This window comes from Cryptomeria japonica, chromosome 10 (genome assembly GCF_030272615.1).
Source record: "Cryptomeria japonica chromosome 10, Sugi_1.0, whole genome shotgun sequence".
Taxonomy (NCBI): Eukaryota; Viridiplantae; Streptophyta; class Pinopsida; order Cupressales; family Cupressaceae; genus Cryptomeria; species Cryptomeria japonica.
Window position 1 is genome coordinate 893,032,524 of NC_081414.1, and position 20,599 is coordinate 893,053,122.

At 36.5% G+C, this 20,599-nt stretch overlaps 1 protein-coding gene across 7 annotated transcripts; it reads right to left on the reverse strand.

The window, feature by feature from the left end:
* Positions 1-8,490: 8,490 nt before the first annotated feature.
* LOC131046503 (translocase of chloroplast 120, chloroplastic) lies at positions 8,491-15,644 on the reverse strand. 7 transcript variants are annotated; one of them, XM_057980267.2, is made up of 3 exons: positions 15,535-15,626; positions 15,366-15,411; positions 9,282-14,051 (listed from the first exon to the last, which is right to left on the reverse strand). In XM_057980267.2, the coding sequence occupies exon 3, from the start codon at positions 13,877-13,879 to the stop codon at positions 9,887-9,889; it is 3,993 nt and encodes a 1,330-aa protein (XP_057836250.1). In that variant the 5' UTR covers positions 13,880-14,051; positions 15,366-15,411; positions 15,535-15,626; the 3' UTR covers positions 9,282-9,886. The 7 variants fall into 7 exon arrangements, 6 of the variants coding, with proteins under 6 accessions (XP_057836250.1, XP_057836274.1, XP_057836255.1 ...); XM_057980291.2 differs by having other exon boundaries at positions 15,366-15,426; positions 15,535-15,625; XM_057980272.2 differs by having other exon boundaries at positions 9,282-14,063; positions 15,366-15,426; positions 15,535-15,625.
* Between the last annotated feature and the right edge of the window lie 4,955 nt (positions 15,645-20,599).

The following is a 20,599-nucleotide window of genomic DNA, read 5'->3' on the forward strand; positions in this document are numbered from 1 at the left end:
TTCCCATGTTCATATTGAGACATGAAGGATCGTGAATATGGAGACCAAGTTTGGGAGGAGAAAAGGTGTCCATTTGGGGATCTGAACAATCACTGCAAACTACATAGCACTCGGAGTGTGTAAAGACTAAGTGGCTTTAAGTTTGGTGCCTATGAGGATTCACTTGAAGAGTTATTTATTATTTTATCATTTCTATCAGTTATTCATTCTCCAAGGCATAGGTTTTTGCAAGTGGTTTTGGCCCCTTGTTCTGGGAAAATAGCAATGTTTTTTTTCTCTAAAGGGTTTCTCCACATAAATATGGTGTCTCTTTTGGGATTGATTGATTTTATATTTATGCTTAATGGTGCAATCACATGGTCATTTTAGACTTAGTTTTAGATTTGGTAATATTTTCATATTTGTAATCACATAAGAAATTTATTATTGCAAGCTTTCTTCACCTTGTTTCTAAGCATTTGGTATCAAAGCTAACAGTTCTACTAAGCGGGGGACACCTTTCTCTTTAATTGTTGAAGATTTTGTGCTACAATGGGAACTTTTGCTATGTGGTTTTACAAATTAATTGATTACTATGTTACTAACTATATTGGTGATTCTATTTTAGATTATTCCTTCAAAACATATGGCGCAAGTTCTATTAGATGGATTGTGTAATACTTTAAAAATCTATCTTCTATTTTTCTTTGAAATGGACAAGGGTGAAATACAAAAGTAGCTCTTGAATAATCAATATGGCTTTGAAGATTTATGGAAGAGTTCAACTAGATACATGTAAAAGTACCATCTTACTCTTTCCAAAGAATATCATTTCTAAAGAGAGAAAAGTACGTTGAAGATCATGGTTACCTCACTAAAGTGAAAGTATTCCATCATAATAGTTCTCTCCAATTTCATCATAAAATCACATTGAATATCATGGACACACGCTAGATATATTGGAATCTTAGTCATTGCTTATTAAAACCTTTGTGCAGTGATTGGCTTTTAGGTGATGCAATTTAGGGGGAGTGTACATGTCACCACCTACTAGCTAAATCCTAGATATAAGACCTAAAAGCCATAATATAAGACCTTTAGGAATTATATGCTCCAAATTTAATCCAATGCTTGGCCATAAGGAGTTGTCATTGAGGGAGAGTGTGCATAACAATGCCACCTCTAGATGTAAGACCTAAGGCATTAAATAAGACCTATGGGCATTTTAACACCTTGGGATGGCTAAATCCTTGGATGTAAGACCTAATAGGCATAGCATAATACCTCTAGGAATTCTTAAGTCATATGGGCACATTTTCTTAAGTCCTATGGGCACATTATATTAAGTCCTACAAGCACATTTTATTAATTCCCGTGAGCACATTTTCTTAAGTCCTACAAGCACATTTTCTTAAGTCCTACGAGCACATAGTATTAAGTCCCACAAGCACATTTTATTAAGTCCTACGGGCATATTTTAAATTCTTCTCCTTGTAAACCTCTATCTATAAAAGCACTGTAATAAGTCCTATGGGCACATTTTGTTAAGAGCTATGGGTAGTATGTAATGAACTTGGAGAGAGGCTAATTTGAGGAGGCTTATTATGACAAGATGATCGTCATGTAACCTGAGATGCATGATCTTCATGTTGGCATATATTCGTGTCCCTATTTATCATTGTCAAAGAAGACCTACATTATTGGGGTACTTCATTTTTTCTTTTATGGAAATTGGCATGTGATGCCCCACATTATCATTAAGGGGGAGTGTTAGAACATAATGTTATTAGAGGTCAATATACCCTTATAATATTTATATATTGTTCTAATATAAGGTTACAAAACATTAATTATTATATGCTTTATTAAGAAAAACACATTTAAAATAATTATAATCTAATAACTATCAGATTATTATTTTTTTATGAATGGGGGTTATTGAAAAGATGTGACTAATGTTGTCACCCTTACTCCTATATTTAAGGAGGTTCTATCTCATTTGAGAGTGAGTGAATCTAGAGACAATGGTGAGTTATATCAATATGCACAAAAGGTATTATGGGCTATTTGGAAGTAAGGAGAAGAGGTTCACTCTATTTATGTTAGGCTACATTTTGTGTGTTAATAAAATGATGTTTTATGAGGTTAATGATGTTTATGGGGTTTTTTACCTGAAAGGGTTTTCCCCATGTATATCTTGTGTGATGTGTAAATTTATGGTTGTATGATTCTCATCTTATTTATTTATATGTTGTTTATAATAATTAGTATCCTAGGATTCTAATATCTAACAACCAACAACCAATATCTAGGAACCTCCACTAAGGTTTATAGTTCCCAATATTCCTTCAACAAGTGATAAGAGGGCGAGTGAATGAAGATGAAGAAATGGAAGTGACATGGCTCTACTAGTGATTTGAAGTGGTTCTTGAACCTTCCCCAAATGTCAACATCTAATGGATTGTTAGAGAAAAGGTTGATACAAGAAGTTTGGACTAACACTTAAAGTTTCTTTTTCCCCTATCATTTTCATCCTCTGATCCATATGCAACCTAATCTTTCATTTCATTTTGGGCCTTTAGACTTTCTACAAACTTAAAACCTTAGGTTCCAAGTCCTTGTTTCCTCTTTCACCCAACCTTCCATTCTTATAAATTTTCTCACATTTCCCTATTGGGACCTTGGGTCTCAACAAGAACCTAAAAATTTAGGTTTCAATTCCCCATTTACATTCAGTGTTTGATCCCCAGCATATGTTCACTTCTCCCATTCATTTTGGACTTGGGCCTTGAATGAAACTTGGAACCTTAGGTTACAATCTTGATTTCCTCCCACTTTCAACCTCTAGTATACCCAAGTGGACTTCAAACTCTTCTTCGAATTTGGAACCTTAGGTCCCAAGTCCATTTCCATGTAGAGAAAAAATTATATTTAAATGTTAGTTTTTTGGGGTTTATGTTTCTTGTTGAGCAATAAAAATAGATTTTCTAAATTTCTTACTAGGTAGCTCAATTTTTTCTCCAAGACCACTAGATAAGGAAAATTATAACAATTTTAAAATTATTGTTACTTTAACATTTGCACACACAAAGAAAATGGAAGGAAAGCCTATCTCCAATACACACATCCTAAGTAGTTGCCTTAGTTACACACATCACCATTTTCATTGTGTTGCCTCCCAAACCAACAGTGCCCAAGTCCTAGAGGAATTGCCACTAACTCATAAACAAACTCAAGGAAGGATTTGGCCAACGAACGAGATTCAGTCACAAGGCTGAGATCTCCTGCACTTCTGGCTCTGCGAGACCAAGGCGGGTGAACCTATGCAATGTAGAAACAACTAACAGCTTCACAATACTCAGGACATTACATGTACAACAGATCATCCCAATGAAAATGTACTGAGGAAGATGGATAAACTACTGGTTTTGGCTTGAACCTTAGTTTCTAAGAATCTATGCTCTTCATTAAGGAGGGGTTTCTACACTAATCCTACTCCTAATGCAGAAAGAAATGCAGAAATTAAAAGAGATTTTGATTATGATAATGATTCTAAAAACTGAAAACAACAACCATGACCAATGCCTTGTATGGGCAATAGAGTTATCCTCACAGCATGCAGATTTAACATTCAAATAGGGTAGCATGCAACCTTTGAGCTTTGAATGTTATTGCATTACATCAACATTATCCCTTTTGGTTTCACCAACAACCATACTGAAGAATCTCAGATATACACAATACTATTCCTACACCTTGAAGAAGCAAATTAATCCCTTCCTTGAAGAGAAGCAAAAACAAGTTATAGACCTGACTTGCAGGGACAAAACAAAAGATCCTTGATCATTTCATTTCAAAAAATAGAGAATACATAAGAGAGACAATTGCAAATAAAACCTCTGAAACTATTTGTATTCAGATTACAAACTATTTGAAACATTAAAAACCACAAACTAAAAGAAAAATCCAACTATCACGAAAATTTGCACTACTTCATGGAAGCCTTTCTTCCAGAATAATTTTACACTCCAAATTCTCTTCTCACTGGCCCTGAATTCCCTTTTATAAGACAAAGGAGCAAAACCAACTTCAGGCCAGGTGAGACACACATGTCACAATCTGATTAATGCATGGGACAAAATACACAAAGAGGAGTCCCTCCTCCCGCTCTACACGCAATCCATTTGGAGGCAATCAATGCAAGCGGCCATGAAGATGGCCTATGGGACCTGGGACCACGAACTTGAGGAAAATTAGAAGTAGGTGTCTTGAGCCACACATAAATTTGCCTTAAGTTCTTCCTCTGTTGCATCCTGACCGATCTCTGAACCTAGATTACTATACTTAGTAATCTATACCTACTCTATGTCCTTTCATCTTCTTGGTTGGTGACCCTCTGGCATGCTCGAGGTAGTGAAATCTCATCGATAGAAGATCCTTAGATTTCATGGAGCCACTCAACTGATCTTATGTCCGATCCTCATTAAATGTGAGCTCCCTCTTGATGCCATCACTGAAATCCACTCTAATTTGGTTGCAAAAAATTACCTGCAACGTGTTCGCACAATCATTTCCATTGGCATCGTCTCCTCTTTCGACAGGTGGAATCTGGCCAATCTACACATGTCACGTCCTCATAATACTCCCCTCTGTCCTCTGGTCAACCTTCATCAACCTTCCATGTGGACATTTTAACCAATCAAGTTGCACGGTGGCATTTTTTGCAGGTCACATAACATGCGTGTTATGCAGCCCTGCAATTCCATTGTTTGGTCCTCAACGTTGTGGGATAACAGGTTCCACCTTTCTCTTTGTCTTTACTTATCCCACGCTACCTCTGAGACATCACTTTTCCCTCATGGGATAAGCCCTTTCTCGCGTTTTGTTTTGTTGTTTTCTTATCCCGCAATCATTTCCTTATCCCCGCGGGGACGCGCGGGATAAGGAAATCCACGTTTGTTCCCCTTCACTTTCTTACCCCGCGACCTTCAACGACACCTTGCTTGCCCTCATGGGATAAGCCTTTTTCCTTTTGTCTTCTATTCTTCTTATCCCACGAGCCATTTTATGCCTCTTGAACACTGTGCAGGATAAGCCTTCTTTGATTTTTCTTTGTTCGACTTCCTCCTCTCCTATCCTGTTCACTTTTCCCCTTTATGTTTTTCTGGCGGTCTGGGTTCTTGTAGTCACGCGGGATAATATTTTCCTTTCTAATTGCAACTTTTCGTTATCCCACGTGACTTTTCACATCCTTAGTTAACCCCGCAGGATAAGCCCTGGCTTCTATCGGCTTTACCTTTCCTTACCCCGCGGGGACGCGCGGGATAAGGATATCCTTTTTTGTCTCGTCGTTCTCTTATCCCGCATTGCACTTTTATCTTTGCTTATGTTCCTTTGTGCACCGACAACTTGGGTCTTCGTCACCACGCGGGATAAGCCTTCTTGCTTACCTCCCCCTATCCTCCTTATCCCACGTGACCTCTTTGTATTGCTCATCATGGCACGAGATAAGGGAAAACCCCTTCCTTCCTTGCTATTTCTTATCCTACAACCTTGTACTAACTAGTAGTAACCTTTGCGGGATAAGGTTTTCCTTAGTATCTTTTGATTGCTCTTATCCCGCGCTGCCCTTTTGGTATCCTGGAGATACCGCGGGATAACGTTTCCTTGCTTCAACTACGCACCACCTCTTATCCCGCGACCTTTTCCTTATCCCTGCAAGAACGCACGAGATAAGGAAAACCTTTTCCTTCCCTGTGTTGCCCTGCGGGCCTTATCCCACGTGACCTTTGTTCATTGTTTTTTTGCTCAGCGGGATAAGGGAAACCTCTGCTTTGTTGCCCTGCATGCCTTATCCTACGAGCCTTGGCGATACTTCTCTTTGTAATGCGGGGCAACACTTCTTATGTAAATAGGCCTTAGTCTTATCTCGCGTTGTCAGGAAACTGCACGATGGTGCTCGCGGGATAACACCTTTCCACACCACCTCATTGATTTTCTGATCCCACGCAATAGTGTCACTAAGGCAAACATTTAAGTGAATCTTTTGAGCACATGGAAACCTTTATGGGTGAAGTGATCATGCGCAGGGACCTTCCTAGGGGATTTTCGAACTTTATGTATCGAGGATTTTTGCAACACTTAGGGACATAATAAAAATTAAAAGCACCGACTTCGAGCGGTGACTTCTAATGCGCAGAGCCAGTAAACAGACGGTAGAAAAGCCTCCCGACCATGACTTAAGACTAGGTCACTGGCAAACACAAGTCAACTACAAAATATAAAACAGCCCGAGGAGATCAAAGGGAAAATGCAGTAGGACAAAAACCCTTTTAAAACGTAAACCCTAGGGATTGAGAATAACAGGCAAGGCACGATAAAAAGCCAATTTTTATCACTTCTAACACGTTGATAGGTTCTTAAGGATGAATTGTGTTGCCCTACCTAGAAAATAAGAGATGTCTCTTTCATATTCCATGGCACTCATTCATCATTCATCTCTTTACAACCCCTATTATTCTATAACTAGCTCAACTACTCAATTGTGAAAGTGTTCTTAACAACATAGCACTAACTTTACCCTATTGAAGAATTGTAGAGCCAATACTAATATTTATCATGTCCCCATGATTCATTGATGTTGCTTTGAAGGTAGGAAATAACTTGAGAACCAATTGGTTCTTGGATCTAGCAATAACTTCATTTCATTTTCTTTTTTGCAATGTCATTTTATATCTTTTCTCATTTTTTCAATTGTTCTTGTGAAATAATGTTCCAGACAAGTCCTAAAAAGGAAACTTACCCTAGATACACATTAGCCTTTAAGAGAAAACAATGCAAGTAATAACATTTCTAAAAAAGATTAAAAAATTAATTGCATGAGACACAAGATATATTCTAGGAAAAATTCAACCCCCAAAGCACACCTAATATTAAACAAAGTTACGATACAATCATAGAGTTGTGTTTCTTCAATGGAGATCAACATTTTGAATCTAAACCAATTTTGACAACATAACTTGCATAAAAATAAACAAACATATACATCCCAAGTCCTCAATTTATAAGCTAAAAAGACTCTGTAAAACACCTATGGTTGTCCAAAACCTAGGCCCAAATCCATGAACCAAACTTGGGTCCAACTAGTCCAAATTGGACCATGCACCCTTATCCAAGACTCCCTCCCAACTTAGATTGTAAATCCTGATTTGACCATTTAACTCCTATGACCAAGGGAGTTAAAGTAGTACTCAAGCTCCATGTAGATGTAATTATTCCTCTCACACCTCTTACAAATGGGTATAAATGATCAATCAAAAATGCTAGTCATAGTCCAACTTATAACCCCATCCATAATGGCTTCTTATGATCATCATATGACTAGTGACACATGACACAAAGTGCCAATACAGGGATCTCGAGATTTCTTTCATATGCGGTGCCCTTTTCCATGAGGGCTCAATAATTACAATATGCTACAAATATAAAATAACTATAAAAACATTAAGACTTGTAAGGTTTACAACACCTAGTGTTAACAATCTTACTATTATCTATGTTTTTTTTTGTTTTGTTTTTTAATTATATGTCATAAATTTATTGCAATGTCCATTTCAAGAATTTGAGAATTTAGTAATTGATGCCTTTATATTTTATGTATCCTCATATTTCACCATGAAGAAATTTTCTCCAAACCCCAATATGGTGGCAATGTATTAAAGCCCTTGTTCATATTTTGGAAGCATCAAGAGCCCAATGGGAAACATAAAACCTTCCTCATGCACCCTAACTTCACAATGTTGAGAACATATACTAGTTATTAAGTGTTTATTTGCAATCATAGTCCACAGGGCGAATTAAATGATCTAAAGAGCACTATGATAAATGGTTCACAAGGTACAATAGTTGTAGGTTTTACAAATAGGATGGAAAACTAAGTGGGTTTGACCTTAGGGAAACTCGATGGTTAAACACACTTGACTTAGAGTAGTACTAAGATAGAAGTCTCGATGCTTTACTCATATAAGCATCACTAGACTTAATAAGGGCTAAGTAGAATATTCATGCTCATGAATGAACAGTTCTTCTAAACCATTATTCACAAAAATTGATTGACTCAAAAAACTATGTAGTTAAATCTAATAAAATAACTTTATCAAAGATTTTTTTCACAAACTCAACAATTTCTTATTTATCATTCAAAATCTTTGATTACACTTTGAATAAAGATTACAAGATCAATGTACATGTCTATTCCAAACAAACAAGATTCAGCGATACTATGTTTCATCCTCTCATCATAGTGTTCAGTTGCATTTTAACAATTAAAATTGTTTGTCTAAACTCTTAATTACTTCTTATTTGAATACTTAAAACGTTTGCATAGATTTTTACTCTTTGATTTCTTGTTAATGTTAAAGAGACAGACATTGATTCCCATGTTTCATGTTTTTGTCGACACGTAAATTTCCAAACAGCTATCATTGTTTTAATTGAAATGGCCCAGCAATTTATACATTTGTACACAAGGAATATATTTAAGCATTAATATATGACAATAATGTTGTATGATACTTATTTTTGTCTAAATTCACAAAGTGCTCTTTTATATCAATTTACTTTACACTAGTCTTTAATCTTATTTACACTAGAATAGGATAGTTTTCCATCTAGCAATTGCACAGCATTTCCTGTGCCTTATAGCAGACTGCTACATTTATAGGATGTTTCCCATCCTTAAAAACCAATCCCTCGCATGCTTCTGATATGTTTCTTTATAAAAATCAGAGAGGATCAAGTTTATATACATTAGGAATCTCCATTACAATTTATATACCAGAATAAAGAAATTGCAGAGAGAAGTCTTAAACAAGGAATGGTTTACCTGCAAACAATACGAAGAAGTTAATAAGGATCATGAAATTTTATGTACCTACACCCACCAGTGCTTTTGCTTCATATAAATTTTATCTTCGGTATATGCTAGCTTATTTCTTCCTCTGCCTGACAAGAACGAGACTTCACTGCTTTTGATAGAAAATACAGCTGGAATTTACTGCATCTGCACCCACTCCAAAACTTCCACATCTCATAACTCTATCTTCAATACATTGTACCTTTTTATAATTTACCCCTGGTCAACTTGGAAAAGCCACCGATATTTTCAAACTACTAAATTTGCCTGAGAACCCTTTTCATTTGATAGTAAAAGCCCATTTCTATTCTTAATTTTGAAAACTCATTGTTAACGTAGACAAGTGCATTATAATTCTAGCACAAAATCAAATCACACTGCAGCATCATGACACTAACTACAAGCCTTCCTTTGATAAATTTCATAGATGGTTGCACACAGATTGCTCCTATTTACAGGAAATGCCTGGCTTTTATACTACCAGAAATAACCCCACAAAGAACAATAACTTTTAAAATTCATCTCTTACGCATTCATAACTATTGTAGCGACCTCATAATTTATTATTAAACACTGTTCTCCCAGCTGAATACCACTGACCTTTGAGGACCTCGGAATAAATAGATCAATCTGAAGTCAGTTATTCAAACATGGTTTTCTTTACCTGCAGGTACACCAACTTTGGTTCTTGTGTTTGCCAGCAAGCTTAAACTCAATCAGATCTGCCCATAATGACTAATATTCAATTTGATTGAAATATCACTTCAATTCAAATCAAGATTTTGGTATGGATACTATCCATAATCCTATGACAAATATAGGTACAAAATTTATCTTCAGCAATTGACACTCAACTGGAAACAATGCTCTATCAGAAGTATAAAAGTCATAAGAGCATGAGTAGCCTTTAAAGGTTCCCCATTCAAATGACTGCTCACTCAAATGCCTACTGCACTGGCAATAGGACCCAATTGCTTACAAAATGCTATGCCACTAGCAATCACAAAAGGATTTAGGACTTAGTGTTCTGTCTACTGAAAGCCATGAGAAGAACCTGTGACCAATTAGGGCCTTAATGATAGGAATGACACCAACCAAAGCAATTTGAAGTTGTTCAAAGCTTCTTATACACACACTAGCTTGTCCTTTACCGTTTCTATTGAAGTTTGCACAAGCATCCATACTCGTATTCCTTCCAATACCAAAATGCGACTGCAAATTGAATCCAAAAGCAAGACCTTCATGGCTGTTCATTACAGAGAGTCCCAAGGTAGCAAGCTTACCACCAATTGGATAGTCCTTGTCTCTCAAGGTAGCTTCCAAGTTTCCACCATAAGCTAGGCCTCCTCGATCAGACATGGTACCCCCATTTAAAACTACCTTGAACCTCTTGCCAATCATCAAGATATCCTCAAGCTTCATACCAACTGACAAGGAATCCCCTAACAGAGTGAAGGCCATCCCAGCTTTGATCTTATTGTATTTGAAATTACTAAATCTTGTTTCACTATGTAGGGTATAAGACACTTCCTTGCCAATGTTCTGAATATCAAGCCTTGCCAATGTCATTTTTCCTTCTCCATGCTTAACGGAAGCAGCACATTCTAACTGCAGGTTAGCCTCATCCTTGTCCTTTATAACCTGACCTGAAATTGAAACAGGAATTTTGCTCCCAATTACAAAAGTCTTCTCTAAATTCAACCCTTCATAGCCAATATCATGATCCCACCCATAACTTTCCAGAACTGGCTGTACCAACCACTGACTCACCGTATCAAGAAAACGGTACCTGTACGCAGGAGAATCGGCATCAAAAGAAGGTGGCAATGCCACATCTGGCATAGATATAGGTGTCAATTCAGCTGTACCAACTTCCTCTTCCATGTGCTTCTTGTATTTTTCATTTTTCTCCCTAGTCTTTATCTTCTTCATAGACCTCCGCTGACACCTCTTATCTTTCCACTGTTTCTTCATGAATAACTTTTCCCTGTAGTCTACCTCATCAAAATAGGCTTTCTTCTGCTCTTTATCTAATCTAGCAATCTGGGACCTTGTTAATCGTTTTAAAGGAGGTAGCTTGTCATACTCAGACTCTTCCTCCAGATCTGATGAATCTTCAAGGCCATCATCAGAAACATCCACATCCCAAAGTTGCTCTTCAGGCAGCTTTAGTTGAGATCTTGATTGCAGCAAAGAGTAAAGAAATAGAGGCAATGGTGGAGCTGTTACATGAGTTACCAATGGCTTCTCATGCATGCCATCTTTCAACTTCAAGAGTGAACTTGCCTCAGCCAGAATTTTGGATGCAAAGCAAAGTAACAACAAGTCAGTCTTCCAAATCTGCCCATTTGGCAGAATCCTTTGACCTACCCTATCAGTCCTGCATGAAGTATGGTTCTCTACCAAGGATACTGGATTGATAAGCTGCATATCTCCTGCAGCCTGGCGGATTGTTTGTTGTACTGCCTGAGAACGCTGAGATATGTATGTTTCATAGCTTATGGGAGTTCCATAAGGACCGTCAGGTGGAGCAGATGCAGCATGTGTGAGGACTAAAATGGCATTGGACCAAACTTCAGGTCTAAAGGCATCTGTTATAGTGCACAACAAAGGGAGATCATCCTTGCCTTTGCTCTGCATATCCAGCCGATCAATGTAGAGGACAATATCTGGAGGTGTTTTCCTAATGAAACGCTTTACTGATGCCAAGATCTTACCATTTTGAGATTGATCAGAACAGGAAACAAGAAGCCCAGGTGTATCAATCACTCTCACCTGGATCCCATTAATAGTCCCCACAATCTCCTGTGTCACTTTAGTCCCTGCCCTAAATGCATTGGTTTCAGATTTCACCTCACCAAAGATTGAATTGATGGTTGCACTCTTACCAACTCCAGTTTTCCCAAGAACCAGTATTGTACAAGTAAAATCCAAATCTTCCCGCTGAGATGCTTCCAGCTCCTGTGCAATCAAATTGCTTGTGTCAAATTTGAAAGGTCCAGTTCGGCGAGAATTCCTGCTCCACCACAGCTGCTCTGCAAGTCCAAGTCTGTACAGCACCTGTCCGACCACAAAATTGTCTGGAGTCTGGCAAAACCTGTGCATAAGCCTTAGGAACTTCACTCTAAGCACCTGAAGCTTTTCTTGTGTCTCATTTAACTCATTGTTCTTGTTCATTGGAGATGATGATGATTCAGGTACTGAAAAAACATTTGGTAGAAAACGATGCATTATAGGTGGAACATGCCCCAATGCATGAACAGCGGATTCAATGCCAGCAGGGCATGCTGCACCAGGCACCAATGAACTGTTGGAAGGAAGTAAAGCAGTCACATTTGCATGCAAGTCATCTTCTTCCTCACTTTCAGTATCATCATCTCCAAAATTTCCCGACTTTGGTCTAACATCCACAACTCCACTGAAAGCCTTGGGAGACCAGACTGGAAAGTCAAACTCTGACAAAGATTTCCTATTGAATGGGGATTTGTATGCATTATCTGAATTCTCCATTATTTCCCTTATCTGAAATCCAACTGTAGAAACTTTATTTGGATGTTGTTTCTCTTCTGCAAAAGTAGCATCAAGTAGTTCATGAGTTTCTATCTCAGAATCATTCTCCTTGAGGACTGGACAATCTTGCTTCCAGTCTATAACTGTAATTGTATCTTCATCTATTCCCCCCACAGGCGTAGATCTAATTGAAACATTTGCATTGCCAATATTCTTATGTTTTGGATGTTTTTTGTCAGTTTGAGTATCTTCTAAAGGTTTCAGCTCCCTATCTGCCTTTTTTACTACATCGACAGATTTGATGATACCTAGGTCATTGACAATTAATTCTACATCATTTGATTGTAGAATGTCTATAGAAGATTGTGTAAAACCCTGTGACGCATTCCATGCTACTTCACCAAATTCATCCACGCATTCTCTGTTAATTACACCTTGAAATTCTAAAAGATTCTGATCTACAGTTTGAAACTTATAGGCTTCATCTATCTCACAAAGTGACAACTCATCAATCAAACTTCCATTGATCTTATCCTGACATTCATTCCCAGCATAAGAATCTAGCATTATCCTATTTTCATCATCATTTACATCAATGTCTCTAGCAATTTCAATTTCTTCATTCTCCACCTGAACCACCTCCATCTCAGCCCCCACCTGCTGTCTATAACATTCAGAAGTGACCTGAGAGCCTAATTGTGTCTTTGTTTCAAGCTTCTCTACATAAATATTCCCTTCATCTACATTTAGTCCCTTGTTTGACGCTGGAGTTTCAGTAAGCTCCTCACCACCACACTCTTTTATAGGTGCCCTATATGTTCTTAATTTGTCAAGTACCTTCTTCTCAACTCCTACTCCCAGATCTTTCTCCACTGCTCTCACTTGCTTTTTTACAGACTCACTCATTATTTCTGATTTGGTAATTACTGTGAATAACAACCCTGCCGCATCAGATGACATCTGATATTCCTGTACTTTCCCACCACATGGCGAGGTATGTACCTCCTCCATCACTATTGTAGGCTCCTTATTCATAGCATTGTGAATTTCATGTGTGCCTGCCTCTTTAAGTGCAATGTCCTGTTTATCTGCCACATCACTAGGAGGATATTCAAATATGCAATGTTCTGGTAAGCCTATTTCTCTCAGGTCACAATCACATGCATAGGCATTTGGAAACAGCAATATAGCCCTCCCATCATACTCTGGGACAAGCTCACATGGGTCTTGCCCTCCTGAATTGTTATGTTTTTTATCTTTATTTTCTTTTATATCATGGTTTTCATCATTTCTTATCTTCAATTGCTTCTTTATTCTATACTTGTTAGCTTCAAACACAATCATATTTTCAAACACAGCCTCTTCTTTCTGTTTTTCTATTTCATTCTGCTTGAGCTTATTATTCCTCTCCCTTTTCTCCTGCAGTGTGTCGACACTGTGCCCCACCCTTCTGCTGTCTGTCCATATGTTGTTCATAATTTTCCTCCTCCCAACCCAGCAAGTTCATACTACCCTTGATTTTGTCCTCAGCTACTTTTATTGTTCTATTCTTCTCAACCCCAGGCGCTTCAAAGTGATCAATGTTGTCCACTTTTGCCTACTTCGAATTTGGAAACAGGCTTGTCTAATATCCAGCCATTTTCTTTACCTTAATTCAAATCTAGTAGTCATTCAAAGGATGCAACCATATAAACCAGCCACATAAAATAGTTCTCAAACAAGCTCTCCAAGCAACAAGGTCCACATACCCATACCCATAAAAGTAAGCAATTACCAGTTTTTCAACCAATCAAAGACTCGCCAAAATATATCAAATCCTCTTTTTTAGATCCTAAGCCTAAATGTTGTTTTACAAAGAAAATTAGAAGCCCGATGATAAGAATTATAGTATGCAGATGAACAACAAATCTTTCAATCAACAAAGTTAAAACTACTAAGCCAAAATGTCATTCCCCTTGAAACCCCTCTTAACTCATGATTTATGAAATCAGAACTAATACAGTCTATGTATATCAAGTAAAAAATCAGTTTCAAACCCAAGGCAAATAGTTGCTATGGTAACACTTTGGTAAAGTCATATTGGAATGAACTACATTGCACACTAAAAAGCCAAGGTTTTTAGTCATATTTATTTCAAAATTCACTATTTCTAAGAATTGAAGGAAATCAACAGATTTGTTCCTAATGCTCAACACAAAGTGGATAATCAATCTAACAAGGCAGGGACACCACCGAACATTGAGACTGCATAGAGCAAGGTTTTGAACTTGAGATGTAATGACAATAGGGGCATACAAAAAAGTATTGCCCAAATTCAAATCTTCTCTCAGCATGAACCAGTTGACAATCCCACTTGAAATGTGGCAGTATTTGAGTGTAGCAACCATGGGGCACAGTGCTGAGTGGAGTATGACCAAGGTATAAAATCTTGAGAAAATGGCCAAGCTGAATCTACAATGTCATAAAGCCCCTCGACTTATAACCTCACCCAACACATACAAACCTAACCCCAAGAATTGTAGTGTAATGTGTATGGGAGACACTCATGAGTCACAAGAGCATGAGCCAAGTTCTGACAGAACGTGGTATAAAGAATATGTATGGTTTGCATTCAAACATACTCCAGATTTAAAGTTAAAATTTATGGAGCTTTCTAACACAATTAAAATTTTACCAAGGAAAGAAAGCTAAACCCTACACAGAAAAACCACCCTTATCAACAGGACAAGCATAGACCTTACCATAAACCCACATCTACTCTCAAAATCGCCACCGACGTCATCTATACCCAAAATCCCTCTTCAACTAAAAGTGCAACAGACAAACATAAATGCAAGCTAAGACGAAAACGCATTCAATGAAACAAAACCTTCAGCTAGCCACATGGCATCCATTAATGTTTTAGCAAACTAGAATTCAGAAAATGGAACTCTTTAAAGAATGCAGGGAATAATAATCTTACCTGTGAACGGATTGATATTAACTGAGTATAACTTCAGAATATTTAGCTGCAATAGCAAGGTCTGAGAAGTGTTGGAATCCAACGATTGAATATCAGTAATAAATATTAGACTTTTAAAATATTTTGTGTGAATGTAAGGTATTTAAACACCATTACAGTGCAGATTTACATTGCAGATGTAGAAGTCTCGTGAAGATGATAGATAGGGATACTCCGCAGTCGGTGTGGGCAGTTATTATGCAGTCCCGAAGTTATTCACAAAAATAAAATTGAAGCCTATTTATGTATGTGACCTCTATTCACAAAAATAAAATTGAAGCCTATTTATGTATGTGACCTCCATTCAAAACTTCAATTGTTTTGTGGCAAAATTTAAATAAATATGTGTAGAGAAAAAAATTGTATATTTTTATGTTTTATATTTGGATTTGTTATAGTGTTTATTTATAATAAATATAATTACATTTTATATTTTTCATTTGTATATGTTATAGTGTTTATTTATAGTAAATATATTTTCATATGAGTTGATTTTTTAAATATAAATTAATGTTGAAAATGTTTTACTTTATATGAATATGGCATTTTACATTATAAAAGTTTTGTTTCATTTTATATATTCTTTTATTACTTGGATAGAAATATTTTGTACTAATTTTTACCTAAACAATATCATACGAACTAATATTTGCACAAACTTGTCTTTCCTCTCAAATATTTGTTTTTCACAAAGCTCTATCCCTAGTTCATCTCCAATGATCAAGCTGACCCTAAAACATGCTTCTTTAGTTGGATTTACCTAAAATTGAAAGCATCTAACACACTCATCTCACCTGCTACACACTTGCTATTATCAATCACCTAGGTTATCCAATATCATTACACACACTTACCTCCATAGTTATACTTCCTACAATTGCACCTAGGGCCACACACTTCATAATGTTTTCAACTACTTTTATTAGAATGAGACTAGAGGTTTAATTAAGTCATTCCTCTAAATATGTCATATACACCAAAATAAATCCCCTTTCAACACTTGTAGGTATTATAGCAAATGTAGAAGGGGTTGAAATGTGCATGGATCTTATGTTAGCAAGTATAGAGGAAGTAATTGCACCACTTTGAATATTCGCACATCATATGGGATGGTAGCACATTGAGTGAACATAGATGTGTGTATTTATGCCTTTAACAAATTTCTAATAGAATAGAGAATTTTAACTTCAATTTAATAGTGCAATCATCTTCAGCAATAATCTATGTGTGCTTTCTATTGCTCTCCTCATTTTCACTTTATGTTAGTTCAACCTCAACTCTCATGCTAAATCTAAATTAAAATCGTTAATATCTTATTTCATGTTTTAAATTAGATTATGAGAAATTAATCATATTTAAATGATTAAAAGTATACTATTCCTTAGAAATATTTATTTTTGTTTACATTTGAATGAATCTCGCATTCTTCCTCATAGCTTTTTTAATAATGTATATGCATAACACATAAAAACTATACACAAACACAAAATCATAAAACAATTGCATCTAACCTTTATCATAAACACAACTATAAATTCCCAAACACCTCAACTAGACAACACCCACAAAATCATCAACCTCCATTACCCCGTAATGCTTGCATCTCCTCTAATCTTCTCCTATATCCTTAGATTTTTTACTTAATATTCTTGGCATTTCAATAGAAGGAGATTGTTGATATTCATTAAGGATATTGAGAAGGTTGTTGAAGATTATTGATATAACTGAAAAAAGGATGATAACTATCTTTATAACATTATTTTGTCATTGATGTCAAGAAATTGATTTTCTGATTCAATATGATGTTGCCATATCTTGAGAAGATTGATTTGAAGAGAATTAAGTAGTCGGTAAAAGACACAGAAAGAATGTGATAAGAAAGGGGAGAAATGAGTTATTCAATGGGCAACTATTACCAAGTTAGACAATGATGAGATCATGATGTTTAGATTGTTTTGATATGCTACATATGTTGTTAATTGTAAGGTTAATACTATATTATGTTACCGAGCAAAGAACCTAGTCGGTAAACCCTAAGGTTATCGATATCGGTTAATGAAGGCGGAATGTCTACCGAGTAAAGTTTAGTATTTACCGAGTTGCAACCGAGTTATAACAGATCACATTGGATGGATAAAAGGATATTTAATGAAGGAAAATGATTAGCTGGAGATGTATAAATGATTGGTATGTCGTGCATGAAGTTTGTTAAGGATCTATGGCAATGGAAAATCGGCAGGAAGATCTACAGCGCAGATTGAACCGCAATAACCTTGTGCAAGTTCCAAGAAAGGATTGCAAGTCCCAAGGCAAGGTAAAACGTTTTCAGATCGAAGGATACATTGAACCTAGTCAAGATTGAAGATCTAATGGCTAATATTGATCATGGGAAATGTGATCAAGGAGATTCAACGGTTAGCAAATTATTTATAAATAAGAAATTGTTGATGAACAATGTATGTGGGCAAGTGTAAGCACAGGGATGCTACATAGTGATTACCGAGCACAGAAGCTTGAAGACCTATTTGAATAATAGAGTAAGGAGCCCAGCAGAGGGACAAGATAAGTCCTATGACAGGATTGTTTTGAGCAAATAAGAATCTGCTTTAGCATTTTAGATGTGAAGTTGCAAATATATTTTTATTAATGTTATTTTGTAAGTGACAGAAAATCTCTTAATCGAGTGGACTTAACAGTCTTATTTGTAAACCCTCTAGCAAGGTGACATTCTAAATGAGTGTTTGAAATCCTTTGACAAGGTCACTTCTAACAAAGTGAAGATCCTAACAGATCTGAGGGAAATCCCTTAACCGGGTCACATCTAGCAATGTGTTTGTAATCTTTAACAGGATTTGCTTTTAACTGAGCATACTCTAGAAGAGTATATTTCTTAGTGGGTCCGAAATCCCATAGTGGTTTTTCCCTATTTCGGTTTCCACATTAAATCTGGTGTTATATGTGTTATGATGATTATGTGTTTATGAGTTTGCAAGTTTAGCAGTTTTTGGTTATATTGCTGAAGTATTAGTTACCGAGGTTGAATCTATTGATTTTATGGAAGATTAAGTTTGTATGATTCACCCCCCCCCCTCTCATCTTGTTAGCTATTGGCCTCAATTCTTTACATTTAGCATCAGAACTTAATAATTGGTATCAGAGCTTTGGACTCCGGAAGAAAAGTTTAAAGGTACTTGAGGCAAAGATCCGAAGATGTATAAAAGGGATGCACCAAAGCTGAACAAGTCAAGTTTCTTTGCATGGCAGAAAAGGATGAAGCTTCATTTATCGGGAATTGGAGAATATGCAACATATTATTTGGAGAATGATTGCATACCACCAAGCACCAACCCAATAACCTTGGAAGAGATAAAGGCAAAGCAAGAACACATTCAAGCTATGATTGAAATAACATCAGCATTGGCCGTCTCGGAGTTTAATGACCTAGAAGGCTGCAATGATGCAAAAGCAGTGTGGACTAAGCTCATATTTGTGTATGGCGGTGATGAACATGTTCAAAGAGAAAAAGTAGATAGTCTAAGAGGACAACTTGAATCCATGAGAATGAATGAAGGTGAGAACATAACCCAATACAGTACAAGGCTAAAGGAGACTATCAATCAAATTAAAGGATCGGGAAGAACTATTGAAGAAAAGGATATAACAAGTAAGTTGTTGAGAACTCTTCTACCTGCTTATGCCATTCGAGTCTCTGCAATCAATGAATTGAGGTTTGTACCTAACATGTTAGTTTCTTTGGATGCTACTATTGGTAAGCTACATGCATTTGAGTTAAGTAATTTTGATAACAGTGGGTCTTCGGTAAATAAAGTTGAATCTGCATTCAGTTCTTTTCATATTGGTGAATCTGATGATTACAATGATAGAATGAGTAACTACTCTGAAGGAAATCACAGTGGAGCAAGTGAAAGATTTCGCAAGAACATGGAGGATGTACACAAACTGTATGAGGAAATCAAGAAGCAAGAAGAGTTTGAAGCATTGTTAGCTAGAAGGTTACCGATAGGAAAAGGTAAGTATAAAGGAAAGCTACCTTTAAAATGTTTCAATTGTGATAAAATAGGACATATGGCTTCTAACTGTCCTGACAAAGAATCTAGTGAAAAGAGAGAATACCGAGATAACAGGCAAAAAGACAACCAATACAGAGGACACAGAGACTTCAGAAGGAGAGACAGAAAGACATGCCTAGTAGCTGATGAGGAATCCAACGATGATAAATCTGATGAAACTGATATTGAGGAAGTTGTTTATGTGGCTATTAAAGATGGATCAGATGAAGAAAGGTATGAAGAAAAAGCCCTAATATCTCACATAAATAATAATGATTCTTGGATCATAGACAGTGGATGCTCACGTCACATGATAGGTGATAAACATAAGTTTGTTAAATTAGAAGACTATGATGGAGGCTATGTAAGATTTGGTAATGATGCGCCATGTCCGGTGAAAGGTAAAGGATCTATAACACTTCTTGACAATGCTAAATGTGATGATGTATACTGGGTTGAAGGATTGAAATACAATTTGTTGAGTGTAGCATAGCTAAACAATACAGGATATCGAATAGAATTTCAAAAAGGAATTGTCGAAGTTCATGACAAGCATGGAAAGTTAGTTGCTACCAGGACACAAACAAAAGGTAACACGTTTCATCTTGACTCAACTTGGAACAAGAGTCTTTATGAAAATATAGATGATACCTGGTTATGGCATAAAAGGTTTTGTCATGTAAATTTTGATAATCTGATCAAAATAAGAAAGAAGCACCAAGTAAGAGGTCTACCGAGTCTTGAAAAACCTTAGAATGCTATATGTCGAGGATGCCAGATGGGTAAGATGACAAGATCAAGCTTTACAAGTAAGTCCTACACTTCTAAAGGAATTTTAGATCTAGTACACACTGATCTTTGTGGTCCCATGAAAGTTCAAAGTTATTACGATGATAAATATTTCATATTATTTGTGGATGATTACTCAAGGATGATGTCAGTTATGTTTTTAAAAGAAAAATTAGAAGTTTTTCAAATGTTTAAATGGTACAAGGCAAGAGTTGAAAATGAAACTAGAAGACAACTGAAATGTCTTAGATCTGATAGAGGAGGAGAGTTCACTTCTGATGAATTTAACTTATTCTGCAATGATCATGGTATAAAAAGATAAGTATCTGCACCAAG